Genomic DNA, 25149 nt, shown 5'->3' with positions numbered 1-25149 from the left:
CAGGTTGGTATCCGAACAATCCAACTCCTTTTGGAACTGTGTACTTCTTTTGTACTAGAACTTTGTCTGGAACAACTTTTGGTCTTGCTAACAGTGAAAAGTTTGTTTCGTCTTTTGGTACAAAACTTTCTGTCAGCTTGTCATCTGGAATCGGTTCCAACAAACCTTTCTCGAAAAGAATGTTAACAGCTCTGACAATGTTGCACTTGCCTTTTCCGAACAATGGGTTTGTAAGACTTTCGTTCAACATGAAGTGGTTGTGGACAATTGCAATCTTCAACCATGGTAAGTCTTTGTCAACAACATAGTCGTCATGTGAAGAACCTTTAGCTGTAGGTATGTTGACTCGGATATTGACATTTGCCAACGGTGCAATTTTTGCCAATTGACCTCTGAGAATGTACCTTGTCTTCACACATGACTCAAGATACTTCATCTTCTCATCTGTAACAAGACCAGAGTTCCTGAGACATGTAAGAATACAAGGTTCATTGACAATTTTTTCAATTGAATTGTAAATTCCATACCTTGTCAAGTCAATGTCAGACTTATTTATGAACGGGAAGTATCCAGCATGTTGTCTGACTGCTTGAGGGTTAGGTTGGTACCATTCGAACTTGACACTTGCAATTCCTTCAATTGCATTCAAAATGTCTGAGTCGGAGTCAAACATTTGTTCTCTCTTTGTAGTCTTGAAAGCGTCAAGAAGCATTGCAGCTGTTGTGACATTGCCATGTGCATAGTAAATGTGACCGTCCAAATCTGTTATAGTTAGTCTGAGATTGTATCCTTTCTTATTTCCGTCTTGTATGGCAGCAAGTACACCCATGAAGCCTTCTTTGTTCTTTCCTTCGTCAAAGTTTACTGTAAAGGTTCGACCAGATGTAATTTGACTTCTAACTTCACGATACTTTTCATATGCATATCTTGTTCTTTCCATGGGAGCATGTGCGTCTTCACCTTTTCCTTTTTTCCTTCTCAAAGGATGCAATTGTTCGTCATGTTTCCAGTAGAATCTGGCAAAGCCGTCGTGTCCTTCAACTTGAGGTTCACTAACATCGAAAGGCATGTTCATAAGACGTTCTTCTTCTAACCTCTCTAGTCTGTTTGGATAATTTGCGCGCGCTGTTTCCAAGTCCATCTCATAGCGAAGACCAGATAATTTGTCATAGACTTTTATGGGTCTTCCCTTCCTATATTTAAAATTCTTCGAAACTCTCCAACCATATCTTTGCAACTCTGCTTTTATTCTAGCAGATTTTCTATCCATTCTATATGGGGGCATTTTTATAAAAATAAAAAAATATTTTTTTTCTTTACTTTACATAACCACCTGCTGCCATAAGTCTTTGACGCCAACCCATACCAGCTAATGAAGGTTGACTTGGTTTAGTTTGGAAACTAAACTTTGGTTTTGGTTTATCTTCAGTTTTTGGTTTTTCTTCTTCTATCGGTTTTTCTTCTTCTATCGGTTTTTCGTCACTTTTCGGTTCCTCTGACTTTACCTCACTTGCAGGTATGGTTGTGTCGTCAACATCTTCATAAATATCATATGCCATTTGTTTTTGTTTTCCTTTCAACTTTTTGTGTTTGTTGTAAAGTTTAGAATATTTCGACTCTAAGTCAATGAGATGTTCTATAATGAACTGTTGGTCGGTGAAGTAAACTTTTCCATCTGTTGTCTCTTTAACTCCTTCAGACTTCAATATTTTATTTGTGAGAGTCTGTTTCTTTTTTGAGATACTAGCCGTTCCATTTCTATGAAAAGTGACTTTGTAGTTAGGGTTTGTATTTCCAGACCTGGCACTTTCTATTATTGAATTTTTCTCTTCATCTGTAAGTTCTTTGACAGGTTTTGACAATGGTTCTGAACTTTTTGTTTGTGGTGTCAAATCTACCGTTTCAACTTCTTCGGTCATTTCATCTCAGTAAAAAATTTTAGTTTGGTTTGTTTTCAACTGGTTGTTTAGGTTTTTTAAGTCGGTCTAAAACTTCTGAGGTATAGGAAGAACTTGACAAACACGTTGTGTAACTGCTGGAAGTCGACAAATCCATCTTGAACCCATTTGTCTCAATGCTGTATTGTTCATTTCATCTCAGTAAAAAATTTACATTCCCCAAGTTTGAGGCGGTTGCGGTTGGTTGTTGTTTACCCACTGTTGTGCATGGTTATATCCTCTGTTAAAGAATCTTTCACCTTGGTCCATGTAGTGCCCTGCTTGGTTATAGTAGTCATTTGCTTTGTTATAGTAGTTTCCTGCTTGTCTTCCTACATTGTCCATCCATCCTTGAACTTTTCCTCTTGTTTCAGGATTTGGAATAAGATTTGTTGCATCTCGTGCTACCTCCCAACCTTTCTGTACAGTTTGTATAATAGGTTGTGCTTTCTCTTTCAGTATACCTAATGTACTCAAAATCTTCCTTCCAATTCCAAATGCACCTCTGGCTATTGTTCCCACTGCGGGTAAAAATCTGGATGCAACTCCTGCTAACGCGCCAAATAAACCCATTTCTTATGGGTTAAAAAATGACGAATCCAAACAAGGACCCGTATGTTTCTAAAGCAACAAAGAAAGCACTCATGATAAAAATCTTTAGTTCAACACCAAATGCTTGGTTTATGGATATCTTGGAAAACATTCCGAGGTATAGAGAAGATGGACCACCATACTGGCTAATATTTGTCGGTCAAAACACAAGATACTGTGAAGCCATACCATTACAGTCCAAAAATATTTTAGATGTGAAAACTGCTTTGACAATCTTCGTTGACAAATACCATCCAACAAAACTGACATCTGACTGTGAAAGTTCTTTCAAATCAGACGATATTAAAAACTATCTGCGTTCAAAAAATGTAAACCAATATTTCATTGTCGACCAAAACCATTCTGCTCTTGGTGTCATTGACAGTTGTATAAAAATCTTAAGAGACTTAAATCAACCACAAGGTGGTGAGGTAGATGAAATGTCATATGACGACAAATATAGACATTTCTCCATGGCAAAGATGAGACAAGTTTTAAATATTTACAATAGCCGTAAACAAAAAGGTTTGGGAAACCACTCCCCCGAAGAAATGAAAAACAACCCTGACTTAGAGAAAGACTATATATTTAATAGTTTAGTCAAAAGAGACAAACAAGAAAGAATGCCAGGCTTCAAACTTCAGAAAGGTGACAAAGTAAAAATAGAAATACCTAAACGCGACCCATATGAAAATACTATTGACTATGACAACAATGGGAACTCGACAGGTACTCACATTCGTGTTCGTAAAAATAGAAGAAAGTATACAAGAGAATATTATGAAGTTTTAGGCAAACATGGCAAAATGTACAGACTGCAAGCAGAAGATAAAACGACTATTGTCAGACCTCGTTTCAAACTTGTCAAAGTTCAAGGTGGTATACTTTCAAAGACAGTTCCTAACAAATATAAGACAACTCCTGACGAATATGCTAAAGAAGTTGAAAATGACGACTAAGCAATTCTATACCATGCGTAAACTGTCATGTAAGGTGGCATGTAGTCTTTACTCTGTCCCGTTGTTTCCGAATATCCTGTAATGCGATGTGTATGGCTTCCTCCTCCCTGAGTGTCATCCCAGTAACAATTTATAGCAAACTTAACGTCGTCTTTAACATCATATCCTTTACCTTTTGTCATTCCTGTCCAATCCCAATATCTATGCTTATGCCAACCTGCTTCAGCTGTAGTTAAATTTATGTAGTGACTGTGTGCAGGTAGGTTTTCACCTGAAATCGTTTTACTTCCACCTGTTTCCTTTGAAGAGTTTGCACAATACAAAAACCTGTCGACTATTTGAGTCCAAGTTCCGAGACCAAGTACTACTTCTGGTCTGGTAGAGTTCATTGACGTGTAAATAGAACCTATAGGATATAGTGTTTGAAGTATTTCTGTCTTTAACGTTTGAAGCTCTGTTTTGTCTGCTTTTTTATATAACTTTTCTTCAAGTTCATTTACGTCAGAGATGCTATGTCTATGATATTTTGTGGGTATGTTCCTTCTGTCCATGCTAAAATACGTTCTTTTGTTGCATCTACATATCCAGCTATCCATGTCGAGTCTGCTTTTGTATTCCTTAACTCTGTAACACCTTTCTCAAGCTCTTTCAACTGTTGTCCATCTTCCATTAAACCTCTGGTATGACTTGAAACCGTTTGTGTCAACATATCTACAGTTTCTTTGTCGGCTTTAAGGTCTAAACATCCTGAAACCCACCCTGTATTGGCTTTACCTTCTAAAATCTTCGATGTCCGTTCATGGTACCATTCAACCCTTTTTATAATTTCATTGTCTTTTTCATCCACATATTCCTTATCTGCCTTCTTCACTAACCCACTAGCCAGATATGCTAACTCATCGTCAACATACTCTTTGTCAGCTTTCTTTTCAACATCCTCTTTTGTTGCATATGTTGCATCTGCTCTGTCATGTTCTTCTTGAACTTTTTCAATGACATACTCTTTGTCAGCTTTGTTGTTAACATCTGCTTTCAAAAGAAGTTCATCTATAGGTTTCTCGTTTAAAGTTCCTTTTGTTGGATTTACACAGACAGTATGGTTCTTACTGTCTTGAAACAGAAACTCATCTGTCATTGGGTTTATCGTCAGTTTTAAGTTTCCTTCTTTCAATGACTCAGATATCTTAGAATAGTTTGAAAAGTTTGTTGTGTTCTTATTTAGAGCTTGCAAAATGAGTTGTCGGTTGTGTTGTATTTCTCTCATAGACGCTGTTTCATTTGACATTTTTATTCTAGATAAAATATGCTTCCAATAGAAAAAGAAAATTCAAGAGTTGCTACAACTAAACCATTAGATGAACTTTTTACGAATGTCGGTCAAAAGTTTGAGACAGAGACCGTAAAGCATGAAGGCTATCGTTTTGACTACCCATTGAGATGGCTAAGAGACCCATCCGTCACAAAAGCTGTTGGCTTTCGTAGAATGAAGTTCATTTCAGAAGCCATACATGGTTTCCCATTTACGGTCGCTTTTGAAGTTCGATACTATAACAAAGAAAAACATACGTATGAGAAATTTGAACAGGGAAAAACTTTTACAAGTGAATTTGCTTGTAAACTTAGAAACAACTCTTCAAGCTTTTCAAGAAAAAATAAACGATATCTATCTCGAATATGCAAACCAGTACAACATTGACGAAGGAGAGTACCATCTCGATATTATATATGACAGGAAAAATGCAACTGTTAAAATCAATAGAATAGAAGACCTTGGAGAAGACGTTTATATTTCTACAAAATATAACAACTTGGCATGGTATAGATTTTTGAGGATGTTAAATCAGCCTGCAGCATATCCAGTACACCCGAACTTTTATGAAGTCGAAAACCCTAATGGAACATATGAAAATGTTTTCGACTCAGATGCTATTATCGTTCATGCTTCATTTTCTGGTGCACAAAAACTCTTTTTTATGCTTGGCAAATGACTTTTACGAAAAACCTACAAAGCTATATGAACCACCGAGTGGAAGTATTTCAGACTTTCAAGTATGGTTTACAACAGATGGAAGAAAGAGAATAATTCCATTATACCACGCGTTTTACTTAGAACTTAGTTTCATATACAACTACTATCGAACGGTAAAAATATAATTTTAATACGGTTGAGGTGTTGGATTTGGTTGCCAACTAGACTGTGGTGCAGGTTCAGGCTGTTGTATATAACAGGAGCTTGTTCTTCTGGTTCAGGGTCTTTAGGTATAATACCAACGAACTGACCTACCCTTTTACCAATATTTTTGACTCCGTTCCATACTCCTCTTCCTACGGTTTTTATTCCATTCCATATACCTCTTCCAACTCTTCTGAAGAAGTTTCCAATACTACTGAAGAAACCCATTTTACTATATGTAAAAATCTAATGTCCGCCTAGTCTCTTACGTTTCCTGTTGAGTTCCATAGCATTCTTTAACTGGAGCTCATACATTCTATTTCTCCTCTGGTAGAAAACATACTCCGGGTCAACTCCTGTGTTCGCGTCATCTGCATAGAGTTGTTTATATCCCACTTCAGGGTTTGTATAAAACTCTTTCCATCTCATATTTGCATACCATGGTGGCAAACCTAACGCAGCGTCATTTGACATGGCAGTTTGCATTTGTACATCTGTTGGCACTTGACCATAGTTTGCCATTGCAGTTTGTATTCTAACTTCATTTGGAATATTCTCTGGGTTTGGTTGTCCAGGTTGCTGTGCATTCGCTAAGTTCTGTGCGTCCATTTAATATTAGATAAAAATATCTCTTACGAGTACATATACTGAACATTTGCAGGCATTGGTTCATCTTCATATTCTCTGTACTTTTCTGCCACGTCAAATAAATAAATGACACAATGGAAAAAACCTAAAACAAGTAGTCCTATTTCAAACCACATTTACTTACTAATAAAATTTCTTTGTTATGACACTTTCTCCAGTTTATAGGACCTCTCTCATATTCTATCTTGTCATATATAAACTCATAGTCATGTATGTCCTCTAACCATCTCATAACGGTTTCCAAACCACTTTTATCGGATGTAAAGTAAAAGCATGGATGGTTATGTAAAACGTCTAAAGTTTCTAAAGAGTCTCTCAAAGTCCAGTCTACTTGGTATTGAAAATCCCATGTGTTATAGAACGGCGGGTCCACTATAAAGAAAACATTTTCCTTGTCTTTATATTTTTCATACAACTCTGTCCAATGACATCTCACAAACTCTATACCCTCAATATATTTTTCTATGTCCTCTTTGAAAACATTTGTATAGTTAAGATATAAAACTTTTGACATAAGTGTTTCAATGTCATGAACTCTTATAGCACCACTATATAATAGTCTAGCAGATATACTATCCCAGTCTATATATTCTGCTTTTTTCAAAACCTCTCTCACAATATTTTTCTTATCTAATGGTATACGTTCCATCTTACCTATAGGTATCTTTTCTTTTAACTCTTTCAATATTTTGTTTGTGTCTGGTATATGTTGAGACGGTTCATATAGTTGTCGAAGTCATTGCATATAATCTTTGAGTCAGGAAATACAGTATGGCACAAATGAGATATATAGAAACTTCACCGAACAAATCTACAAATGTTAGACCATTCGGTAGTTTCTTAAGTTCTCTCAATATAATATCTTTACATTTACTCTTATTTCCAAAGAACGGTAACGGTGGTTTTGTAAAATTCATTTATATATAATAAAAAATGTTTTTTCCTGAAAAGTGACAGAAAAGTGACAAAACATGTACGAAGAAGTCTTGAAAATTCAAGAGGGTAGAAAGAGGTTAGAAAAGAGGTTATATCTAACCTTCTACCCTAAACATTATTTTTGTCTGATTTTACGAAGAAGTCTTGACAAAACATGAAAACATATATAATTTGTGAAAAGCTCCTGGAAGACCCGTATATAAGAACTTCATTTATACTAAACATCTTCGGGGCTAGAGGGCACGAAGTGCCTGGAAGCCCCACTCCCTTTTTTTTTTTTTTTTTTTTTTTTTTTTTTTTTTTTTTTTTTTTTTTTTTTTTTTTTTTATTTGATTATAATAGTGTCATGCATACATATGAATAATCTTTTATAATAAAAAACATATTTATATAATAAGATTATAAATTGAATTCTCCAAATATTAAGTATTATTGTGAAACATAGATCAAACATTTTATAACATGGATAGTATAGAATGATTTATACTCTAAACACTAATAATATTCTACTATCATCGAAATTAGATTATGATATCCATAAAACATAGCTCAATTCTCGATTTAATTACTGCTTCAGTTAGTCATGCTAGTATTCATTAAACTCTACTTGTTCCATTGATTGATACAGAATATCCAGTGTGGAACAGCTTCTTTATTATGAGCATTCTTTCTTTGATGCAGATAAGTCCATAGTTGACCTGAATTGCAGAATGTTACAATATATACTATAATATATTTAGTATATATTGTAAATGAATTACTTAGTAATTCTTCAGTCAAAGATTGTAGCTTCTTATGTTAAAAACGAATGAACTTTCATGGAGAGAGTGAGTATCATTAATCTTACATGTATAATATATATATATTTTTAATTATTTTTTTTAAATTATTTTTTTCTGGAAACAAAGTTTTATTCTATTCACTCGTTCTTAGCATTAAATAAGTATAAAGCTGCTGTTGAAACAACTGCTACAATTTCATGGCGAGGGTGAGCTTCACAAACAGTAACTCGCTTTGAGAAGTCTCTGCCTGGATCCTGAGGAGTACGAGGAGTCCTTGCAGAGACTGCCTTGTGTCGATTGATTTCGTTCGTCTTCCAGTCCCATGATATGAAATCGGCAGAATAATTTCCTGTAACGACCTTACCACTTGGTGTGAAGCATGTTCTGAAGATATCCTTTGTATATTCATCGTTCGCGAGCCATTCCATTTGTCCTGGGAACCATTGGACGTCGCATTGTGCTGCTGGAGCTGATGGATTGCGTACATCCCAAACCTGTGCCTCGCCGAATGTACGAGTAACGATGTTGATGCCATCGTTTGAGAAAGCAACGCTTCCAACGTACTCGCAACCGGAGACACTGCGCTTTGGATTTGTATGTTGTTTAATGTTGAATGTGAGTGATGGAGAAGGATCCTCCGCTTGCTGTCTCATGTCGATGATCTTGGCAAAGCCAGCATCGTCGGCAATAAGAATTGCGGATGGAAGTGTCGGAGTAACTGCTGAAGCAGTAAGTTCGACATTTTGCTGTGGTACACGGAAAAGACTGACAGATTCAACGGACCGCTCCATGTCCCACAACTTAACGCAGCCAACATCAACCATGACAAATGATTTCTGATCAGAAAGAGTCTGTACGTCGATTAAATATTCTGTATGAATGTCGGTGAATGTCTTGACATGCTCTGTCGTGTACTTGATTTCAATCTGTCGTGGAGATGGAAGAGTGAACTGATCTGCTGAAAGTGTTGTGTCAAGTGGGCCCCAGGTGGGCTTAGCGGCTTGGTTCATACGCCACAATTTTGCTTCATGGCTGTTGCACGTGAGAAGGAGTGGATTCAATGAATTGGACTTAACCCAGCTGAGAGAATTAATTTTTGGTTCGGCTAACTCTGATCTGAAATAATCGAATTGATTTTTGTGAGCGTGTACTTGGTTTACAAAGGAGACAACTGTCTTTCCGTTCGCATTTCGTGGTGGCTGTAATTGAAAAATAACAACTCTTCCAGCTTGATCGCCAGAGGCTAGAAATTGGCCGTTCTGGCTGAATGCGAGAACGGAAATAGTGTCATCGGCTTTGAACTGTGTTAGGGAAACGTGATCGCCGAATGATGCAAGTAGTTCCAAATTCATTAAAAGGACGGTTTCATATAAAATTTCTTTTTTCATTTGCGGTTTTATGAATCCATTTTACCCCAAATCAAACTTTTTTGATAGTTTCTGGATAGGTGATCTGAGTAATTGAAAATAACTTCATTATATGTAATGAAAATGTAAATTAGATCAATCAATACATTCTAAACAATGATAGAGACATTAGAATGTGTGATCCATAAACTGTAATACTTAGTGTGATATTCATCTCAATATTGTATCTTAAAAACAAGATCTTATATTCATCTTTTATATCTTTGTGACAGTTTGGTAATGTTTATTATTTTAACAATTACAATTGTCTTCATGCTTTTTGTATGGCCTTGCCCATTAAATAAAATATTAAGCCATTTCAAATTGTGGAAAAAATAAGCCTGATAATAAAGTATCATAGTGTAAATTGTCAGCAATGAGTTAAATAATATAACTCATCATCATGACAGCATAAATTTCCATTAGGATGCTTAGATATCAAATTTATCTAATAAAAACTATTCAATCAGAGCTCTTCTTTTAAAATATTTAAGGAGTTGATAGCACCTCAAAGAGAAACAAAATGTTCACTGTGACAAATAATAACCGTTTAAACATATCGTTTTGATCAAAGTTGCCCGATATCTGGTAATGTTTGCTCCTTATGAAACATATGTCATAACTATATGCTTCATAAAGAGCAATACCATATTTAAAAAAAGAGAGGGCTTGTCCAAATCATTATGAAACCGAAGCCCATGAGGCGCTCATATCGAATGGGTACTTTGCAGGCTTCAGTTTCTACCAGATATATAGGTTTTTTGTATGAATAAGTTAAGATTTGAACATAGTTACCTAGATATCGAGTAAACATTGATACTCCCAAGACATGTGTTCTAACTATATGCTTCATGGGCACACTGATTGGTTAATTTTTGGTACATTCATCACTTAGTACTTAATAGAGAGTTCTTCTGTTTATGGGTCCTCTGCAACGAGAACTTTTTAGGAATTTTGAATGGTTTACGGGCGTCATTAGGGAAAAATTCAATGACCCAACGTCAGTAGTAGGATAGGATGGGTTTTGTGACTTTTTTTGTAAACGTAAGAATTCATACAATATCGAGCGATTTTGTATCATTTTTTTTAACATATGAAGTAAAAAAAAAAAAAAAAAAAAAAAAAGGTAGTGGGGCTTCCAGGCACTTCGTGCCCTCTAGCCCCGAAGATGTTTAGTATAAATGAAGTTTTTATTCGGATAATTGTTAGTCTTCTGGTGTGAATTCGGAGGACTCTTCTTCTTCCTCCATTGCTTCTGGGAAGAAGCCTTCTTCTGGGTCGAAAACATTATATAATGTGTCGCTTTTCACAAAATATATATGTTTTCATGTTTTGTCACTTTTCTGTCACTTTTCAGGTAAAAACATTTTTATTATATATATATCAAATGAATTTTACAAAACCACCGTTACCCTTCTTTGGAAATAAGAGTAGATGTAAAGATATTCTATTGAGAGAACTTAAGAAACTACCGAATGGTCTAACATTTGTAGATTTGTTCGGTGGAAGTTTCTATATATCTCATTTGTGCCATACTGTATTTCCTGACTCAAAGATTATATGCAATGACTTCGACAACTATATGAACGTCTCAAACATATACCAGACACAAACAAAATATTGAAAGAGTTAAAAGAAAGATACCTATAGGTAAGATGGAACGTATACCATTAGATAAGAAAAATACTGTCAGAGAGGTTTTGAAAAAAGCAGAGTATATTGACTGGGATAGTATATCTTCTAGACTATTGTATAGTGGTTCTATAAGAGTTCATGACATTGAAACACTTATGTCAAAAGTTTTATATCTTAACTATACAAAGGTTTTCAAAGAGAACATAGAAAAATATACTGAGGGTATAGAGTTTGTGAGATGTCGTTGGACAGAGTTGTATGAAAAATATAAAGACAAGGAAAATGTTTTCTTTATAGTGGACCCGCCGTTCTATAACACATATGATTTTCAATACCAAGTAGACTGGACTTTGAGAGACTCTTTAGAAACTTTAGACGTTGTACATAACCATCCATGCTTTTACTTTACATCCGATAAAAGTGGTTTGGAAAGTGTCATGAGATGGTTAGAGGACATACATGACTATGAGTTTAGATACGATAAGATAGAATATGAGAGAGGTCCTATAAACCGGAGAAAGTGTCATAACAAAGAAATTTTATTGGTAAGTAAATGTGGTTTGAAATAGGACTACTTGTTTTAGGTTTTTTCCATTGTGTCATTTACTTATTTGACGTGGCAGAAAGATATAGAGAATATGAAGATGAACCAATGCCTGCAAATGTCCAGTATATGTACTCGTAAGAGATATTTTTATCTAATATTAAAATGGACGCACAGAACTTAGCGAATGCACAGCAACCCGGACAACCAAACCCAGAGAATATTCCAAATGAAGTTAGAATACAAACTGCAATGGCAAACTATGGTCAAGTGCCAACAGATGTACAAATGCAAACTGCCATGTCAAATGACGCTGCGTTAGGCTTACCACCATGGTATGCAAATATGAGATGGAAAGAGTTTTATACAAACCCTGAAGTGGGATATAAACAACTCTATGCAGATGACGCGAACACAGGAGTTGACCCAGAGTATGTTTTCTACCAGAGGAGAAATAGAATGTATGAGCTCCAGTTAAAGAATGCAATGGAACTCAGAAGGAAACGTAAGAGACTAGGCGGACATTAGATTTTTACATATAGTAAAATGGGTTTCTTCAGTAGTATTGGAAACTTCTTTCGAAATGTTGGAAGAGGTATATGGAATGGAATAAAAACCGTAGGAAGAGGAGTATGGAACGGAGTCAAAAATATTGGTAAAAGAGTAGGTCAGTTTGTTGGTATTATACCTAAAGACCCTGAACCAGAAGAACAAGCTCCTGTTATACAACAGCCTGAACCTGCACCACAGTCTAGTTGGCAACCAAATCCAACACCTCAACCGTATTAAAAAATTATATTTTTACCGTTCGATAGTAGTTGTATATGAGACTAAGTTCTAAGTAAAACGCATGGTATAATGGAACTATTCTCTTTCTTCCATCTGTAGTAAACCATACTTGAAAGTCTGAAATACTTCCACTTGGTGGTTCATATAGCTTTGTAGGTTTTTCGTAAAAGTCATTTGCCAAGCATAAAAAAGAGTTTTGTGCACCAGAAAATGAAGCATGAACTATAATAGCATCTGAGTCGAAAACATTTTCATATGTTCCATTAGGGTTTTCGACTTCATAAAAGTTCGGGTGTACTGGATATTCTGCAGGCTGATTTAACATCCTCAGAAACCTATACCATGCCAAGTTGTTATATTTTGTAGAAATATAAACGTCTTCTCCAAGGTTTCTATTCTATTGATTTTAACAGTTGCATTTTTCCTGTCATATATAAATATCGAGATGGTACTCTCCTTCGTCAATGTTGTACTGTTTTGCATATTCGAGATAGATATCGTTTATTTTTTCTTGAAAAGCTTGAAGAGTTGTTTCTAAGTTTACAAGCAAATTCACTTGTAAAGTTTTCCCTGTTCAAATTTTCTCATACGTACGTTTCTCTTTGTTATAGTATCGAATTTCAAAAGCGACCGTAAATGGGAAACCATGTATGGCTTCTGAAATGAACTTCATTCTACGAAAGCCAATAGCTTTTGTGACGGATGGGTCTCTTAACCATCTAAGTGGGTAGTCAAAACGATAGCCTTCATGCTTTACGGTCTCTGTCTCAAACTTTTGACCGACATTCGTAAAAAGTTCATCTAATGGTTTAGTTGTAGCAACTCTTGAATTTTCTTTTTCTATTGGAAGCATTTTTTATCTAGAATAAAAATGTCGAAAGAAACAGCGTCTATGAGAGAAATACAACACAACCGACAACTCATTGTACAAGCTCTAAATAAGAAACACAACAAACTTTTCAAACTATTCTAAGATATCTGAGTCATTGAAAGAAGGAAACTTAAAACTGACGATAACCCATTGACAGACGAGTTTCTGTTTCAAGACAGTAAGAACCATACTGTTTGTATAAATCCAACAAAAAGAACTTTAAACGAGAAACCTATAGATGAACTTCTTTTGAAGGCAGATATTGACAACAAAGCTGACAAAGAGTATGTAGATGCAACAAGAGACTATATTCTCGCATGGACAGATAGAACATACCCACAAAAACACCATACACATAACATCTATGACGTAGATGAACTACCAGCAATGTTAGATGACAAAGCGGATAAAACATATGTTGACAATAAATGTCAAGTGAAGTGACAAGAGCTGACAAAGAATATTCTAAAAAGACTCATACACATACCATTGCAAATATTACAAACTTACAAGAAACCTTAAACAGGAAAAGTGACGTTGGACATACACACGATTTCTTCGCAACTGTTGGTATAGAAAATATTGAAGGAACGGTTGAAGGAGCTGATGGAACTGGTGGGGATGTATTAAATTGGAAACCTCCTAACTTTCCACAAGGTTTAACATCGGAAGAAGACATAACAACGATGAGATACATTAGATGTAGAAATGTCTATGTCATGGAGGATGAAAAAAAAGTTAAATTCACTGCTCAAGATTTATATGATAAAAAAGCTGACAAAACAGAGCTTCAAACGTTAAAGACAGAAATACTTCAAACAGTATATCCTATAGGTTCTATTTACACTCAATGAACTCTACCAGACCAGAAGTAGTACTTGGTCTCGGAACTTGGACTCAAATAGTCGACAGTTTTTGTATTGTGCAAACTCTTCAAAGGAAACAGGTGGAAGTAAAACGATTTCAGGTGAAAACTTACCTGCGCATAGTCACTACGTAGATTTAAGTACATCTCAAGCAGGTTGGCATAAGCATAGATTTTGGGATGGTCAGCAATGAAAAAAGGTAAAGGATATGATGTTAAAGACGACGTTCAGTTTGCTATAAATTGTTTCTGGGGTAGCACACAGGGAGAAGGAAACCATACACATCGCGTTTCAGGGTATACGCAAACAACGGGACAGAGTAAAGACTACATGCCACCTTACATGACAGTTTACGCATGGTATAGAATTGCTTAGTCGTCATTTTCAACTTCTTTAGCATATTCGTCAGGAGTTGTCTTATATTTGTTAGGAACTGTCTTTGAAAGTATACCACCTTGAACCTTAACAAGTTTGAAACGAGGTCTGACAATAGTAGTTTTATCTTCTGCTTGCAGTCTGTACATTTTGCCATGTTTGCCTAAAACTTCATAATATTCTCTTGTATACTTTCTTCTATTTTTACGAACACGAAGGTGAGTACCTGTCGGGTACTTGTTGTTGTCATAGTCAATAGTATTTTCATATGGGTCGCGTTTAGGTATTTCTATTTTTACTTTGTCACCTTTCTTAAGTTTTGAAGCCTGGCATTCTTTCTTGTTTGTCTCTTTTGACTAAACTATTAAATATATAGTCTTTCTCTAAGTCGGGTTGTTTTTCATTTCTTCGGGGAGTGGTTTCCCAAACCTTTTTGTTTACGGCTATTGTAAATATTTAAAACTTGTTCTCTTTTGCCATGGAGAAGTGTCTATATTTGTCGTCATATGACATTTCATCTACCTCACCACCTTGTGGTTGGTTAAGTCTCTTAAGATTTTATACAACTGTCAATGACACCAAGAGCAGAATGGTTTTGGTCGACAATGAAATATTGGTTTACATTTTTTGAACGCAGATAGTTTTTAATATCGTCTGATTTGAAAGAACTTTCACAGTCAGATGTCAGTTTTGTTGGATGGTATTTGTCAACGAATATTGTCAAAGCAGTTTTCACATCTAAAATATTTTTGGACTGTAATGGTATGGCTTCACAGTATCTTGTGTTTTGACCGACAAATATTAGCCAGTATGGTGGTCCATCTGTTCTAACTCTCGGAATGTTTTCCAAGATATCCATAAACCAAGCATTTGGTGTTGAACTAAAGATTTTTACCATGAGTGCTTTCTTTGTCGCTTTAGAAACATAGGGGTCCTTGTTTGGATTCGTCATTTTTACCCTATAAGAAATGGGTTTATTTGGCGCATTAGCAGGAGTTGCATCCAGATTTTTACCCGCAGTGGAACAATAGCCAGAGGTGTATTTGGAGTTGGAAGGAAGATTTTGAGTACATTAGGTATACTGAAAGAGAAAGCACAGCCTATTATACAAACTGTACAGAAAGGTTGGGATGTAGCACGAGATGCAGCAAATCTTATTCCAAATCCTGAAACAAGAGGAAAAGTTCAAGGATGGATGGACAATGTAGGAAGACAAGCAGGAAACTACTATAACAAAGCAAATGACTACTATAACCAAGCAGGACACTACATGGACCAAGGTGAAAGATTCTTTAACAGAGGATATAACCATGCACAACAGTGGGTAAACAATAACCAACCTCAACCGCCTCAAACGTGGGGAATGTAAAGTTTTTTACTGAGATGAAATGAACAATACAGCATTGAGACAAATGGGTTCAAGATGGATTTGTCGACTTCCAGCAGTTACACAACGTGTTTGTCAAGTTCTTCCTATACCTCAGGAAGTTTTAGACCGACTTAAAAAACCTAAACAACCAGTTGAAAACAAACCAAACTAAAATTTTTTACTGAGATGAAATGACCGAAGAAGTTGAAACGGTAGATTTGACACCACAAACAAAAAGTTCAGAACCATTGTCAAAACCTGTCAAAGAACTTACAGATGAAGAGAAAAATTCAATAATAGAAAGTGCCAGGTCTGGAAATACAAACCCTAACTACAAAGTCACTTTTCATAGAAATGGAACGGCTAGTATCTCAAAAAAGAAACAGACTCTCACAAATAAAATATTGAAGTCTGAAGGAGTTTTCAAGACAACAGATGGAAAAGTTTACTTCACTGACCAACAGTTCATTATAGAACATCTCATTGACTTAGAGTCGAAATATTCTAAACTTTACAACAAACACAAAAAGTTGAAAGGAAAACAAAAACAAATGGCATATGATATTTATGAAGATGTTGACGACACAACTGTTCCTGCAGGTGGGGTAAAACCCGAGGAACCGAAAAGTGACGAAAAACCGATAGAAGAAGGTGAGCCAAAAACTGAAGATAAACCAAAACCAAAGTTTAGTTTCCAAACTAAACCAAGTCAACCTTCATTAGCTGGTATGGGTTGGCGTCAAAGACTTATGGTAGCAGGAGGTTATGTAAAGTAAAAGGAAAACAGTATATTTTTCAAAAAAATATATATTTTTATTTTATTTGAAATGTACGCTGAGTTTGTTGGAAAAGACTGTTGGAAAACTTGTTTGTTAGATGAGAAATATGAAATTCACTGTTGTGAGTCATTTGAAGTCAGAAACAAAGAGACAAAAAGAGTTTTAAGCGGATGGGAGCAAAATAACGGATATGCTAGGATGAGTATGGGTGGGAAAAACTATTTAAAACATGTTGTCATTGCAACTCATTTTATACCGAACCCTAACAATTTACCTTTTGTAGACCATATAAACCGTATAAGAAACGACAATAGACTTGAAAACTTACGCTGGGTCACTCGTTCTGAAAACAGTAAGAACAAAGGCAAATTTGGAGATATTGTATTCGAATTTGTCGACGAACTAGAAGATGAAGCAATTGAAATTACAGACTATGGCAAGCATACGTTTGAGTTTTACTACTATAGCGAAGAACAGGACTCTTTCTACTTTTATACCGGCGTAAACTATAGGAAATTACAAGTATATTTTACTAAGGCGGGCTATGCTTATGTAAACGCTAGAGATACAGATGGAAAATACGTTAAAATACTTCTTAACAAATTCAAGAAGCTATATGGCATACCATTTTAAAACGTTTTTTTAAAAAAATATTTTTTTATCCGATAGAAAAGATGACGAAATTCATCTCAGTAAACAAGTACATGTCAGGACTTAAAGAAGAACTAGACCCATTCACATATTTGAATATTTACTTCTACCATTTTGAAAAGTCTTCATTTGACAAAGTTTGGAACATCGAACCAGTTAAGTTTGCTATTGTGACTAAAAATGGTGCGAAATTTGAAGACTTAGACATAGAAGGTTTGTTAGCAGTCAAAGAAAATTTTGACAGAAGGTTCTCAAACCTTAAAGAAGGCAAAGCATACAAACTTGTTATACCTTATGAACCAAAGAAGACAGACGACTATGAATATTATGAGTCTAAGATAGTTGAAGTTCAAGGTAAATTAGGTAAAAAGATTTTAGAGTCTAAGCCAGTGTTTGCTCCTAAAGAGGAAGAGAACATTGACATTGACCCAGAAATGTTCTAAAAATAAAATTTTATTTTTACATGTCAAATTTCTTTTTCTCTGGAACTGGTTCAGGTTCTTTCTTCTCTTCTTCTACTTTCTTTTCTTTCTTTTCTTTCTTTTCTCTCTTCTTCTTCTTTTCTGGTGGAGTTATGTCAAATTTCTCAGAACCATATTTATGTAAAAGTTCTTTGTCCTTTAATAGCTCTTCTATTCTGTTTTCTATTTCATCTTCAAGAACAGCGCATGTGCCTTCTTTGCATTCTAAGAACTTTTGTTGGACTTCATCTTTCCAATCGGCGTCATCTCTGTCAACAAGTCTGTCATTGACAAATTTTAAGACTGCTCTTTGTAATGTTTTATGGTTCTTGTCATATTCCCAGAAACAGAACTTTAGAACAAATTCACCTTTCTTGTTTACACTATGTAAGATTTTATGGTCTACAGATGTTTTGCTGTCGAAAAGCTTGTCTCGAATATAGATAGCGAAATCGCTAGACATTTTCAAAAAGATAAAAATTTTAATTTTTCTAAAAATATGTTAGAAAAAAAGTTTGCTGACATTGACAAGAAATTTGAGAATGTTTTAAACAAGAACAAGAGGAAGTTAGAAAATGCTCAGATAAAGCCTATACATGACAAGTTCTTATTTGCTCAGAATGGTATAACAGGTCTAATTGCACCACCTGGGTCGGGTAAGACTTTCACTTATCTTAAAATGGCTGCACAACAACAAGAACTAGATGAGAAGAACCCATTTTATGAGTTAGTTGTCATTTGTAGTACTTCTGGTCAATTTGACCAAACCGTCAATTCGTTCAAAGATATTATAAAAAAGTCTAAGTTAGTATGTATAAAAGACTCTGAGTTGTTAGATTGGATAAAGAAGTACCAAAGAAGGGTTTTGAAGTACAATGCTATAAATGAGTATATAAATTCGAAGTTTAAAGACCCAAATGAGGAAATGCAGAGAATATTAGAGAAGAAACACTTCAGAAACAAACAGAAAGAGATAGAATACATTTCGAAGAAATTGCAATCTTACGATTGGAAGACATACCCTCATAGGTGTCTTCTTATCTTAGATGACTTTGCTTCTCATCCTTTGTTAAAGAACAGAGAACAAGACATGTGTCGAATTCTTAAGAAGCTCAGACACTTTAACATCTCAGTTGTCATTTGTGTACAGACAGCAAAGAGTTTAAGTAAGGATGTTAAAAGAATACTTACTGACATTGTACTTTTCCCCGGATTGTCCGAAGACGATTTCATGGAACTTATGAAAGAGTCCATGGCAGGTAAGTTTGACAGACATGAACTATGGGAGAAGTACAAAGTCATACAAGACCCTCATACTTCTTTCAGAATTCATATCTACGCAAACAAAGTTCAAATTGTAAAAAGTCAAGCGTAAAAATGTAAGTGTTTAGTCTTAGTCTGTTGTGGTGCTGGGGCTGTCGGTTCTTCTGGCTTTGGAAGACATTCAGGAAGAGGAACGTCGGACATCCGTTTGTGTCCTGTCGGATGGAAGAGTTCTTCCTGTCGGAAGGAAGGACTCGGAATGTCGGAAGGAAAAACTTTTTCTGTCGGAAGGAAAAACTTTTTCTGAAGGTCGACCAAAAAGTTCTCAATTTTCGAAAATTTGAATGGTTTACGGACGAACAACAGGAAATTTTTTTCCTGTCGGAAAGAAAAACTTTTCCAGTTGGAAGGAAGGACTTGGAATGTCGGAAGGAAGAACTTGGAATGTCGGAAGGAAGGACTCGGAATGTCGGAAGGAAGAACTTGGAATGTCGGAAGGAAGAACTTGGAATGTCGGAAGGATTTGACAAGACAATTTACCATCTAGAGCTACCTGAGCCATCTGAAGTCAAGACCAAAAATAAATGGTTCATCTACCCTACTTGTTTGAAGTTGTCAAAATACTCTGTTATTTTTTCCTTTAACAATGGCAAATCTTCTTTGAAGGTAAGTATTGTACAACCTTTCATATCATAGTGTGTTTGAGGTAACGTATCTTGAACTATTTGTTTCACATCTTCATTCGGTGTCATTGAAATCGGTAAGTTTTCGCGATAGAACCAATTTCTGTCAGATTTGTAAATCTTAGCAAGGTCGTAAAAGCTTTTGTTGTCTTCTTCTTCTGACTAAATGCAACATAACCATATCTTTATCTTCTTCATTTTCCATCTCTTCAGTATAAATCATATACTTATAGTTCTTTTCCTTTCCTTTTGGTACCGAACGTGGTATTCTTTTCTGTATGTTTTTGTCTTTTGCTTCAATGACTTCATCTTTTGCTTGAAGTTTCTTTTCCATCTCTTCACGTTCTTGTCTATGAATTTCATCTAACATCATGAAAATATAACAAGCATAACGAGGCGAAGCCCACATTGCAACAGCATTTACAAGAAGTCTATGTACATAATATCCTTTCAAACAAGGAGCCAAATTCTTGCGATTTTCGAATGGAATCTCTTCCCTCGGTTTTCCGAGGGAAGCAAACATATGAGGAAATTCTTCTAAAAGTTCTTTTGTCTGTTGGTTTTCAAACCAATGATATGCTTGCTTTGTAGAACGAAGAGCATTCAAAATACTTTGCATTTGGTACATATCGTCTTTGACCGAACGAATGAGACGGAGTTGTTTGTTAAACTGTATGTACTCATATTCTTCATTTATAGCTTCATGGACTATAACTGTTGTTGTGTTCTCTGTTGTTGACATATCTGTCTTTATATTCCGGATAAAAAAATAAATAAAAATAAAACTAACTTTATTTTTTCTGTCTTAAGGAAACTCATGATTTTTGTGCTGAATTCAGCAAAAATATATTTTAGGGTAGATGGTTAGATCTAACCTGTTTTTTCACCTCTTTTTTTCATGAGCGTTTTACATGGTATATGTTGCGATGGTTCATGACTCTAAACAGTTTTGTAGCTTCTATTTCTTCTTTTAGTACATCGAATGTTTTAACAATGCCGAAAGTTTCTTTATATTTCTTCTTGACGTCAGATAGAAGGAAATCTTCTGCTGTTGGATAGTTTTTGTCAAGACTTCTTCGTAAATCAGACAAAAATATATTTTATGTTAGCATGTTAGATCTAACATGTTTTCTAACATGTTTTCTAACATGGTCTAAAACATACAAAACTCATGAAATTTCAAGACTTCTTCGTAAATGTTTTGTCAAGACTTCTTCGTAATGAGCGTAAATCAGACAAAAATAATGTTTATGTTAGAATGTTAGATCTAACATGTTTTCTAACATGTTTTCTAACATGGTCTAAAACATACAAAACTCATGAAATTTCAAGACTTCTTCGTACATGTTTTGTCAAGACTTCTTCGTAATGAGCGTAAATCAGACAAAAATATATTTTATGTTAGAATGTTAGATCTAACATGTTTTCTAACATGGTCTAAAACATACAAAACTCATGAAATTTCATACGGAATTCAGCAAAAATAATGTTTATGTTAGAATGTTAGATCTAACATGTTTTCTAACATGTTTTCTAACATAACTATTTACAAGCGTTTTACATGGTATATGTTGCGATGGTTCATGACTTTAAACAGTTTTGTAGCTTCTATTTCTTCTTTTAGTATGTCAAAAGTTTTAACGATACCGAAAGTTTCTTTATACTTCTTCTTGACGTCAGACAGAAGGAAATCTTCTGCTGTTGGATAGTTTTTGTTCAGAAATTCTAACATGTTCATTTTATCTTCTGCTGGTTTTTCTGCTTCTTTCTTTAAATCTGCATAGTCGTTTCGCATACGTTCTATCTCTTTGACGGAGTAGTTATATTTCCTCATTGCTGCTTTACATTTTGAACATTGCGGGTTCATTTTTGCGTTATATTCTGAAACCTTACCTGCTAGTATGACTAAGGCGTCAATGGTTTTCTTCATCTCGAACATAGCGGGTCTTATTTGTTCGTTCCATACCTTACCCCTACTATCTTTATCTCTTATTTCCCAAACACATTTTGCAACTAACGAAACAAAGTTGTCGTAGGTCTTAAACTCCCCGGATTTATATATGTCAGAGATGTTCTTATATACCATGTCGCAATCTTTGTCCATAACCTTATGGTTGCAATGAAAACCAAGGAATTCATAATTTACCTTTCGTATGAACTTCTTTATTTCTACTGAGTCAGTTGCTTTGACTTCTATTTCGTCAAATTCTGGAATAGTAAGCTTTTGTTGTTGGATTTCAGGAAGTTTAGGTAAATGGTCGATGAGGTCTTGCATTTCATAAAGATACTGTTCATTTGTTTCATTCTGTGCGGTACAGTCTAAATCTCCTTGGAGAAGTTCCTGCTTTATCTTCTGGATTTTTGTTTCGAAAGTATATGAAGAAGGAATGAAGTTTTTCATCTCTACTAACATAGATGTTGGATTCATAACTAGCGAGTTTGGTGCTGTAGTTGCTAACATGTTCTTACAATAAAAATAAAAAATATTTTTTTTAAAAAAACTAACTTTATTTTTTCTATCTTAAGGAAATTCATGAAAATTCATGAGTTTTAGACCATGTTAGAAAACGTGTTAGAAAACATGTTAGATCTAACATTCTAACATAAACATTATTTTTGGGTCTTTTACGCTCATTACGAAGAAGTCTTGACAAAACATTTACGAAGAAGTCTTGACAAAACATTTACGAAGAAGTCTTGACAAAACATTTACGAAGAAGTCTTGACAAAACATTTACGAAGAAGTCTTGACAAAACATTTACGAAGAAGTCTTGACAAAACATTTACGAAGAAGTCTTGACAAAACATTTACGAAGAAGTCTTGACAAAACATTTACGAAGAAGTCTTGACAAAACATTTACGAAGAAGTTTCGACAAATTCAAGAGTTTTAGACCATGTTAGAAAACATGTTAGAAAACATGTTAGATCTAACATTCTAACATAAACATTATTTTTGCTGAATTCTGTATAAAACTCATGAGTTTTAGACCATGTTAGAAAACGTGTTAGAAAACATGTTAGATCTAACATTCTAACATAAACATTATTTTTGTCGAAAAAAATGGTTCATTTACTCACAATATTTTTGTACAAAACGACCCCAAACTTTTAACCTCTCTTCTGCAGCTTCTAATGTTATCTTAGCGAGTTCATATTCTCTAAATTCTCTCTTTAAATCTTCTTGTTCCCATTGGTCTAGTTCGTATGGAGAATCTCTATAACCAGAACATATCTCACGTTCATGTTCTATTTGTTTTTCATGCATTTTTCTAACTTCTTGTTCAAACAAAGGTTTTGCATTCTCTACTGTATCTTCAAGTTCTTCTTCATCTAATTTCTCATGAACTTTCTTGTCTATGGAGTCCATAATATCTTTGACATAAAATACATACTTTACAGAGCACCATTCAGCAACAAAATGAACGAGGTCAGGATGTATGTAAATACCTTTGAATTCATTCATAACGCCCTTAGTAAGCTCATAAAATGCTTGTTTTGAGGTCGAGCCACTTTTGGCTCGACCGTATTCTTTCAACCAAAACTCAAGAATTTCCTCCATTTTAGCACTATTGAGAAATCTGTTTAAATGGTTTAACTTTCCTGCTTCTCTTGCCATCTTTGTTACATTTATATAACCATCCTTGTCTCTACGTAAGACTTCAATACCGTTGTAAGTGCCTTTTGTGAATGTTTCGCCATTAGATTTGTTCGTGAACGTTTTTGCTTCGACTGTCATTTCAGTACGTACAATAAAAATAAAAAATATTTTTGAGTGGCTTAACCGTCGGACATCCGTTTGTGGCTTAACCGTCGGACATTCGTTTGTGGCTTAACCTCAAAACAAGCATTTTGTGAAGAATATACCAACCGCCGGAATTCCGACGGTTGCTTTTTTTATACAAAATTCATGAGTTTTGTGTGTTTTCTACGATGTTGTCAAAATGTCATGTTGTCACACTTTTTCAGAGAAGTTAAAATGACCGAGGCACATAGGCACATAGGCACACCTAAAAAACATCTAACCAAAACTCATTTTTCAATACTTTTTCAGCACTTTTCCGTAGTTGTATATGAAAGACAATTCGAGATAAAAGTCATAGTACAATGGAATAATATGCTGCACACCGTTTGTTGTGAACCAAACTTGAAAGTCAGAGAAACTGTTACTAGGTGGTTCGTAGAATTTAGAAGCAAAGTCATAAAAGTCCTTACCGATACATAGAAAACTGTTGTTGCTTGAACTGAAACTTGCATGACACATGACATTTTGAGGGTCAAACACGTTTCTATAAACTGTCAAATCTGTTGGTGGGCGTATAAATTTAAACGGACCGTCAGGTGGTAATGGTTCGTTCTGGTTTAGTAACCGAAGAAATTGTGCCCAAGAACGTTTGTCTACTTCCCAAAATAAAAACTCTGTACTTCTTCGAGGGTTAATTTCAATCCTTTGAAATGAAACGGTGGAATTCATCTTGTTGTATTCTAGTTTCAGATAGTATGTTCCATTTAGTAAAGAGTCGTATTTTTCTTGAAATTCCCAATAATATTTGTTCATTTGAGTTTGAAAGTCATTTAGAGTCTTCTCAAGGTTTTCGTCTGAACGAACTGTAAAGATTCTCATTTCGTCAAATTTGTCTATTAGACCATCAGAACCTCTATATTGCCCATGAAAATATACTGCGAACATAAATGCGTTAGTTCTTTTTGAAAACAAAACTCTTCTAAATCCTATTGCCTTTGCATCTGAAGGACTTTGAAGCCAACGAATTGGAAAGTCAAACCTGTAAGTACGGGATGAAATTTCTTCATCTGATATAGTCCTACCGGCGTTTGTAAAGATATAGTCTAACGGTTTTGTATCTGCTACTTTTGTTCTTTGTTTTTCAACCTGAAACATTTAATATATGTAAAAATATACTGTTTTAAAATGGTATGCAATGTTTTAAAATGGTATGCCATTTCATATTTCTCATCTAACAAACATGTTGTCTGACTGCTTGAGGGTTAGGTTGATACCATTCGAACTTCACGCTTACAATTCCTTCAATTGCATTCAAAATATCTGAGTCGGAGTCAACCATTTGTTCTCTCTTTGTAGTCTTGAAAGCGTCAAGAAGTTGTGCGGCTGTTGTGACATTGCCATGCGCATAGTAAATGTGACCATCTAAATCTGTTACGGTTAGTCTGAGATTGTATCCTTTCTTATTTCCGTCTTGAATTGCAGCAAGTACTCCCATGAAGCCTTCTTTGTTCTTTCCTTCGTCAAAGTTTACTGTAAAGGTTCGACCAGATGTAATTTGACTTCTAACTTCACGGTACTTTTCATATGCATATCTTGTTCTTTCCATGGGAGCATGTTTGTCTTCACCTTTTCCTTTTTTCCTTCTCAAAGGATACAATTGTTCGTCATGTTTCCAGTAGAATCTGG

The 25149-nt window shown here is 35.0% G+C and overlaps 15 protein-coding genes and 6 pseudogenes across 21 annotated transcripts, besides 3 other annotated features; 9 read left to right on the top strand and 12 right to left on the bottom strand.

Annotated features, from left to right (window-relative positions):
- Positions 1-7542: part of a mobile genetic element that runs on past the window's edge.
- TVAGG3_0116190 (uncharacterized protein) lies at positions 88-940 on the bottom strand (the record flags this gene model as incomplete). Its single annotated transcript, XM_051223357.1, has 1 exon — positions 88-940. A coding segment is annotated over one exon (853 nt), but the record flags the coding sequence as incomplete, so codon positions are not given.
- Positions 1317-1919, bottom strand: TVAGG3_0116180 (phage tail repeat-like family; the record flags this gene model as incomplete). The annotated part of the gene is made up of 1 exon (XM_051223356.1): positions 1317-1919. The coding sequence occupies one exon, from the start codon at positions 1917-1919 to the stop codon at positions 1317-1319; it is 603 nt and encodes a 200-aa protein (XP_051108342.1).
- TVAGG3_0116170 (uncharacterized protein) lies at positions 2109-2510 on the bottom strand (the record flags this gene model as incomplete). Its single annotated transcript, XM_051223355.1, has 1 exon — positions 2109-2510. One exon carries the CDS (start codon positions 2508-2510, stop codon positions 2109-2111), a length of 402 nt encoding a protein of 133 aa, XP_051108341.1.
- TVAGG3_0116160 (uncharacterized protein) lies at positions 2528-3404 on the top strand (the record flags this gene model as incomplete). The annotated part of the gene is made up of 1 exon (XM_051223354.1): positions 2528-3404. A coding segment is annotated over one exon (877 nt), but the record flags the coding sequence as incomplete, so codon positions are not given.
- On the bottom strand, positions 4085-4772 carry TVAGG3_0116150 (phage tail repeat-like family; the record flags this gene model as incomplete). The annotated part of the gene is made up of 1 exon (XM_051223353.1): positions 4085-4772. A coding segment is annotated over one exon (688 nt), but the record flags the coding sequence as incomplete, so codon positions are not given.
- TVAGG3_0116140 lies at positions 4791-5641 on the top strand (annotated as a pseudogene). The gene has a single exon. A coding segment is annotated over exon 1 (851 nt).
- Positions 5907-6269, bottom strand: TVAGG3_0116130 (uncharacterized protein; the record flags this gene model as incomplete). Its single annotated transcript, XM_051223352.1, has 1 exon — positions 5907-6269. One exon carries the CDS (start codon positions 6267-6269, stop codon positions 5907-5909), a length of 363 nt encoding a protein of 120 aa, XP_051108338.1.
- Positions 7444-7542: a terminal%2Cinverted (terminal inverted repeat of Maverick-3 transposon ID:TVAGG3_0116120).
- Positions 7543-8118: 576 nt separating this feature from the next.
- Positions 8119-9411, bottom strand: TVAGG3_0116110 (peptidyl-serine dephosphorylation; the record flags this gene model as incomplete). The annotated part of the gene is made up of 1 exon (XM_001295732.2): positions 8164-9378. One exon carries the CDS (start codon positions 9376-9378, stop codon positions 8164-8166), a length of 1215 nt encoding a protein of 404 aa, XP_001295733.1.
- A 1408-nt stretch (positions 9412-10819) lies between these two features.
- On the top strand, positions 10820-11636 carry TVAGG3_0116100 (annotated as a pseudogene). The gene has a single exon. A coding segment is annotated over exon 1 (817 nt).
- A 186-nt stretch (positions 11637-11822) lies between these two features.
- TVAGG3_0116090 lies at positions 11823-12139 on the top strand (annotated as a pseudogene). The gene has a single exon. A coding segment is annotated over exon 1 (317 nt).
- Positions 12140-12157: 18 nt separating this feature from the next.
- Positions 12158-12400, top strand: TVAGG3_0116080 (serine threonine-protein phosphatase family; the record flags this gene model as incomplete). Its single annotated transcript, XM_051223351.1, has 1 exon — positions 12158-12400. One exon carries the CDS (start codon positions 12158-12160, stop codon positions 12398-12400), a length of 243 nt encoding a protein of 80 aa, XP_051108337.1.
- Positions 12401-14344: 1944 nt separating this feature from the next.
- Positions 14345-25149: part of a mobile genetic element that runs on past the window's edge.
- TVAGG3_0116070 lies at positions 15481-15881 on the top strand (annotated as a pseudogene). Its single transcript has one exon. A coding segment is annotated over exon 1 (401 nt).
- TVAGG3_0116060 (uncharacterized protein) lies at positions 15901-16053 on the top strand (the record flags this gene model as incomplete). The annotated part of the gene is made up of 1 exon (XM_051223350.1): positions 15901-16053. One exon carries the CDS (start codon positions 15901-15903, stop codon positions 16051-16053), a length of 153 nt encoding a protein of 50 aa, XP_051108336.1.
- TVAGG3_0116050 (protein of unknown function, DUF4108 family) lies at positions 17335-17754 on the top strand (the record flags this gene model as incomplete). The annotated part of the gene is made up of 1 exon (XM_051223349.1): positions 17335-17754. The coding sequence occupies one exon, from the start codon at positions 17335-17337 to the stop codon at positions 17752-17754; it is 420 nt and encodes a 139-aa protein (XP_051108335.1).
- On the bottom strand, positions 17771-18124 carry TVAGG3_0116040 (uncharacterized protein; the record flags this gene model as incomplete). Its single annotated transcript, XM_051223348.1, has 1 exon — positions 17771-18124. A coding segment is annotated over one exon (354 nt), but the record flags the coding sequence as incomplete, so codon positions are not given.
- TVAGG3_0116030 (protein of unknown function, DUF4106 family) lies at positions 18272-18864 on the top strand (the record flags this gene model as incomplete). Its single annotated transcript, XM_051223347.1, has 1 exon — positions 18272-18864. A coding segment is annotated over one exon (593 nt), but the record flags the coding sequence as incomplete, so codon positions are not given.
- On the bottom strand, positions 19138-19578 carry TVAGG3_0116020 (uncharacterized protein; the record flags this gene model as incomplete). The annotated part of the gene is made up of 1 exon (XM_051223346.1): positions 19138-19578. One exon carries the CDS (start codon positions 19576-19578, stop codon positions 19138-19140), a length of 441 nt encoding a protein of 146 aa, XP_051108332.1.
- TVAGG3_0116010 lies at positions 19629-20088 on the bottom strand (annotated as a pseudogene). Its single transcript has one exon. A coding segment is annotated over exon 1 (460 nt).
- TVAGG3_0116000 lies at positions 21265-21857 on the bottom strand (annotated as a pseudogene). Its single transcript has one exon. A coding segment is annotated over exon 1 (593 nt).
- Positions 22944-23457, bottom strand: TVAGG3_0115990 (KilA, N-terminal/APSES-type HTH, DNA-binding family; the record flags this gene model as incomplete). The annotated part of the gene is made up of 1 exon (XM_051223345.1): positions 22944-23457. A coding segment is annotated over one exon (514 nt), but the record flags the coding sequence as incomplete, so codon positions are not given.
- On the bottom strand, positions 23981-24618 carry TVAGG3_0115980 (uncharacterized protein; the record flags this gene model as incomplete). Its single annotated transcript, XM_051223344.1, has 1 exon — positions 23981-24618. A coding segment is annotated over one exon (638 nt), but the record flags the coding sequence as incomplete, so codon positions are not given.

The sequence above is a fragment of the Trichomonas vaginalis genome, chromosome IV, assembly GCF_026262505.1.
Source record: "Trichomonas vaginalis G3 chromosome IV, whole genome shotgun sequence".
Lineage (NCBI taxonomy): Eukaryota > Parabasalia > Trichomonadida > Trichomonadidae > Trichomonas > Trichomonas vaginalis.
This window is presented reverse-complemented; position numbering and strand designations above follow the sequence as displayed.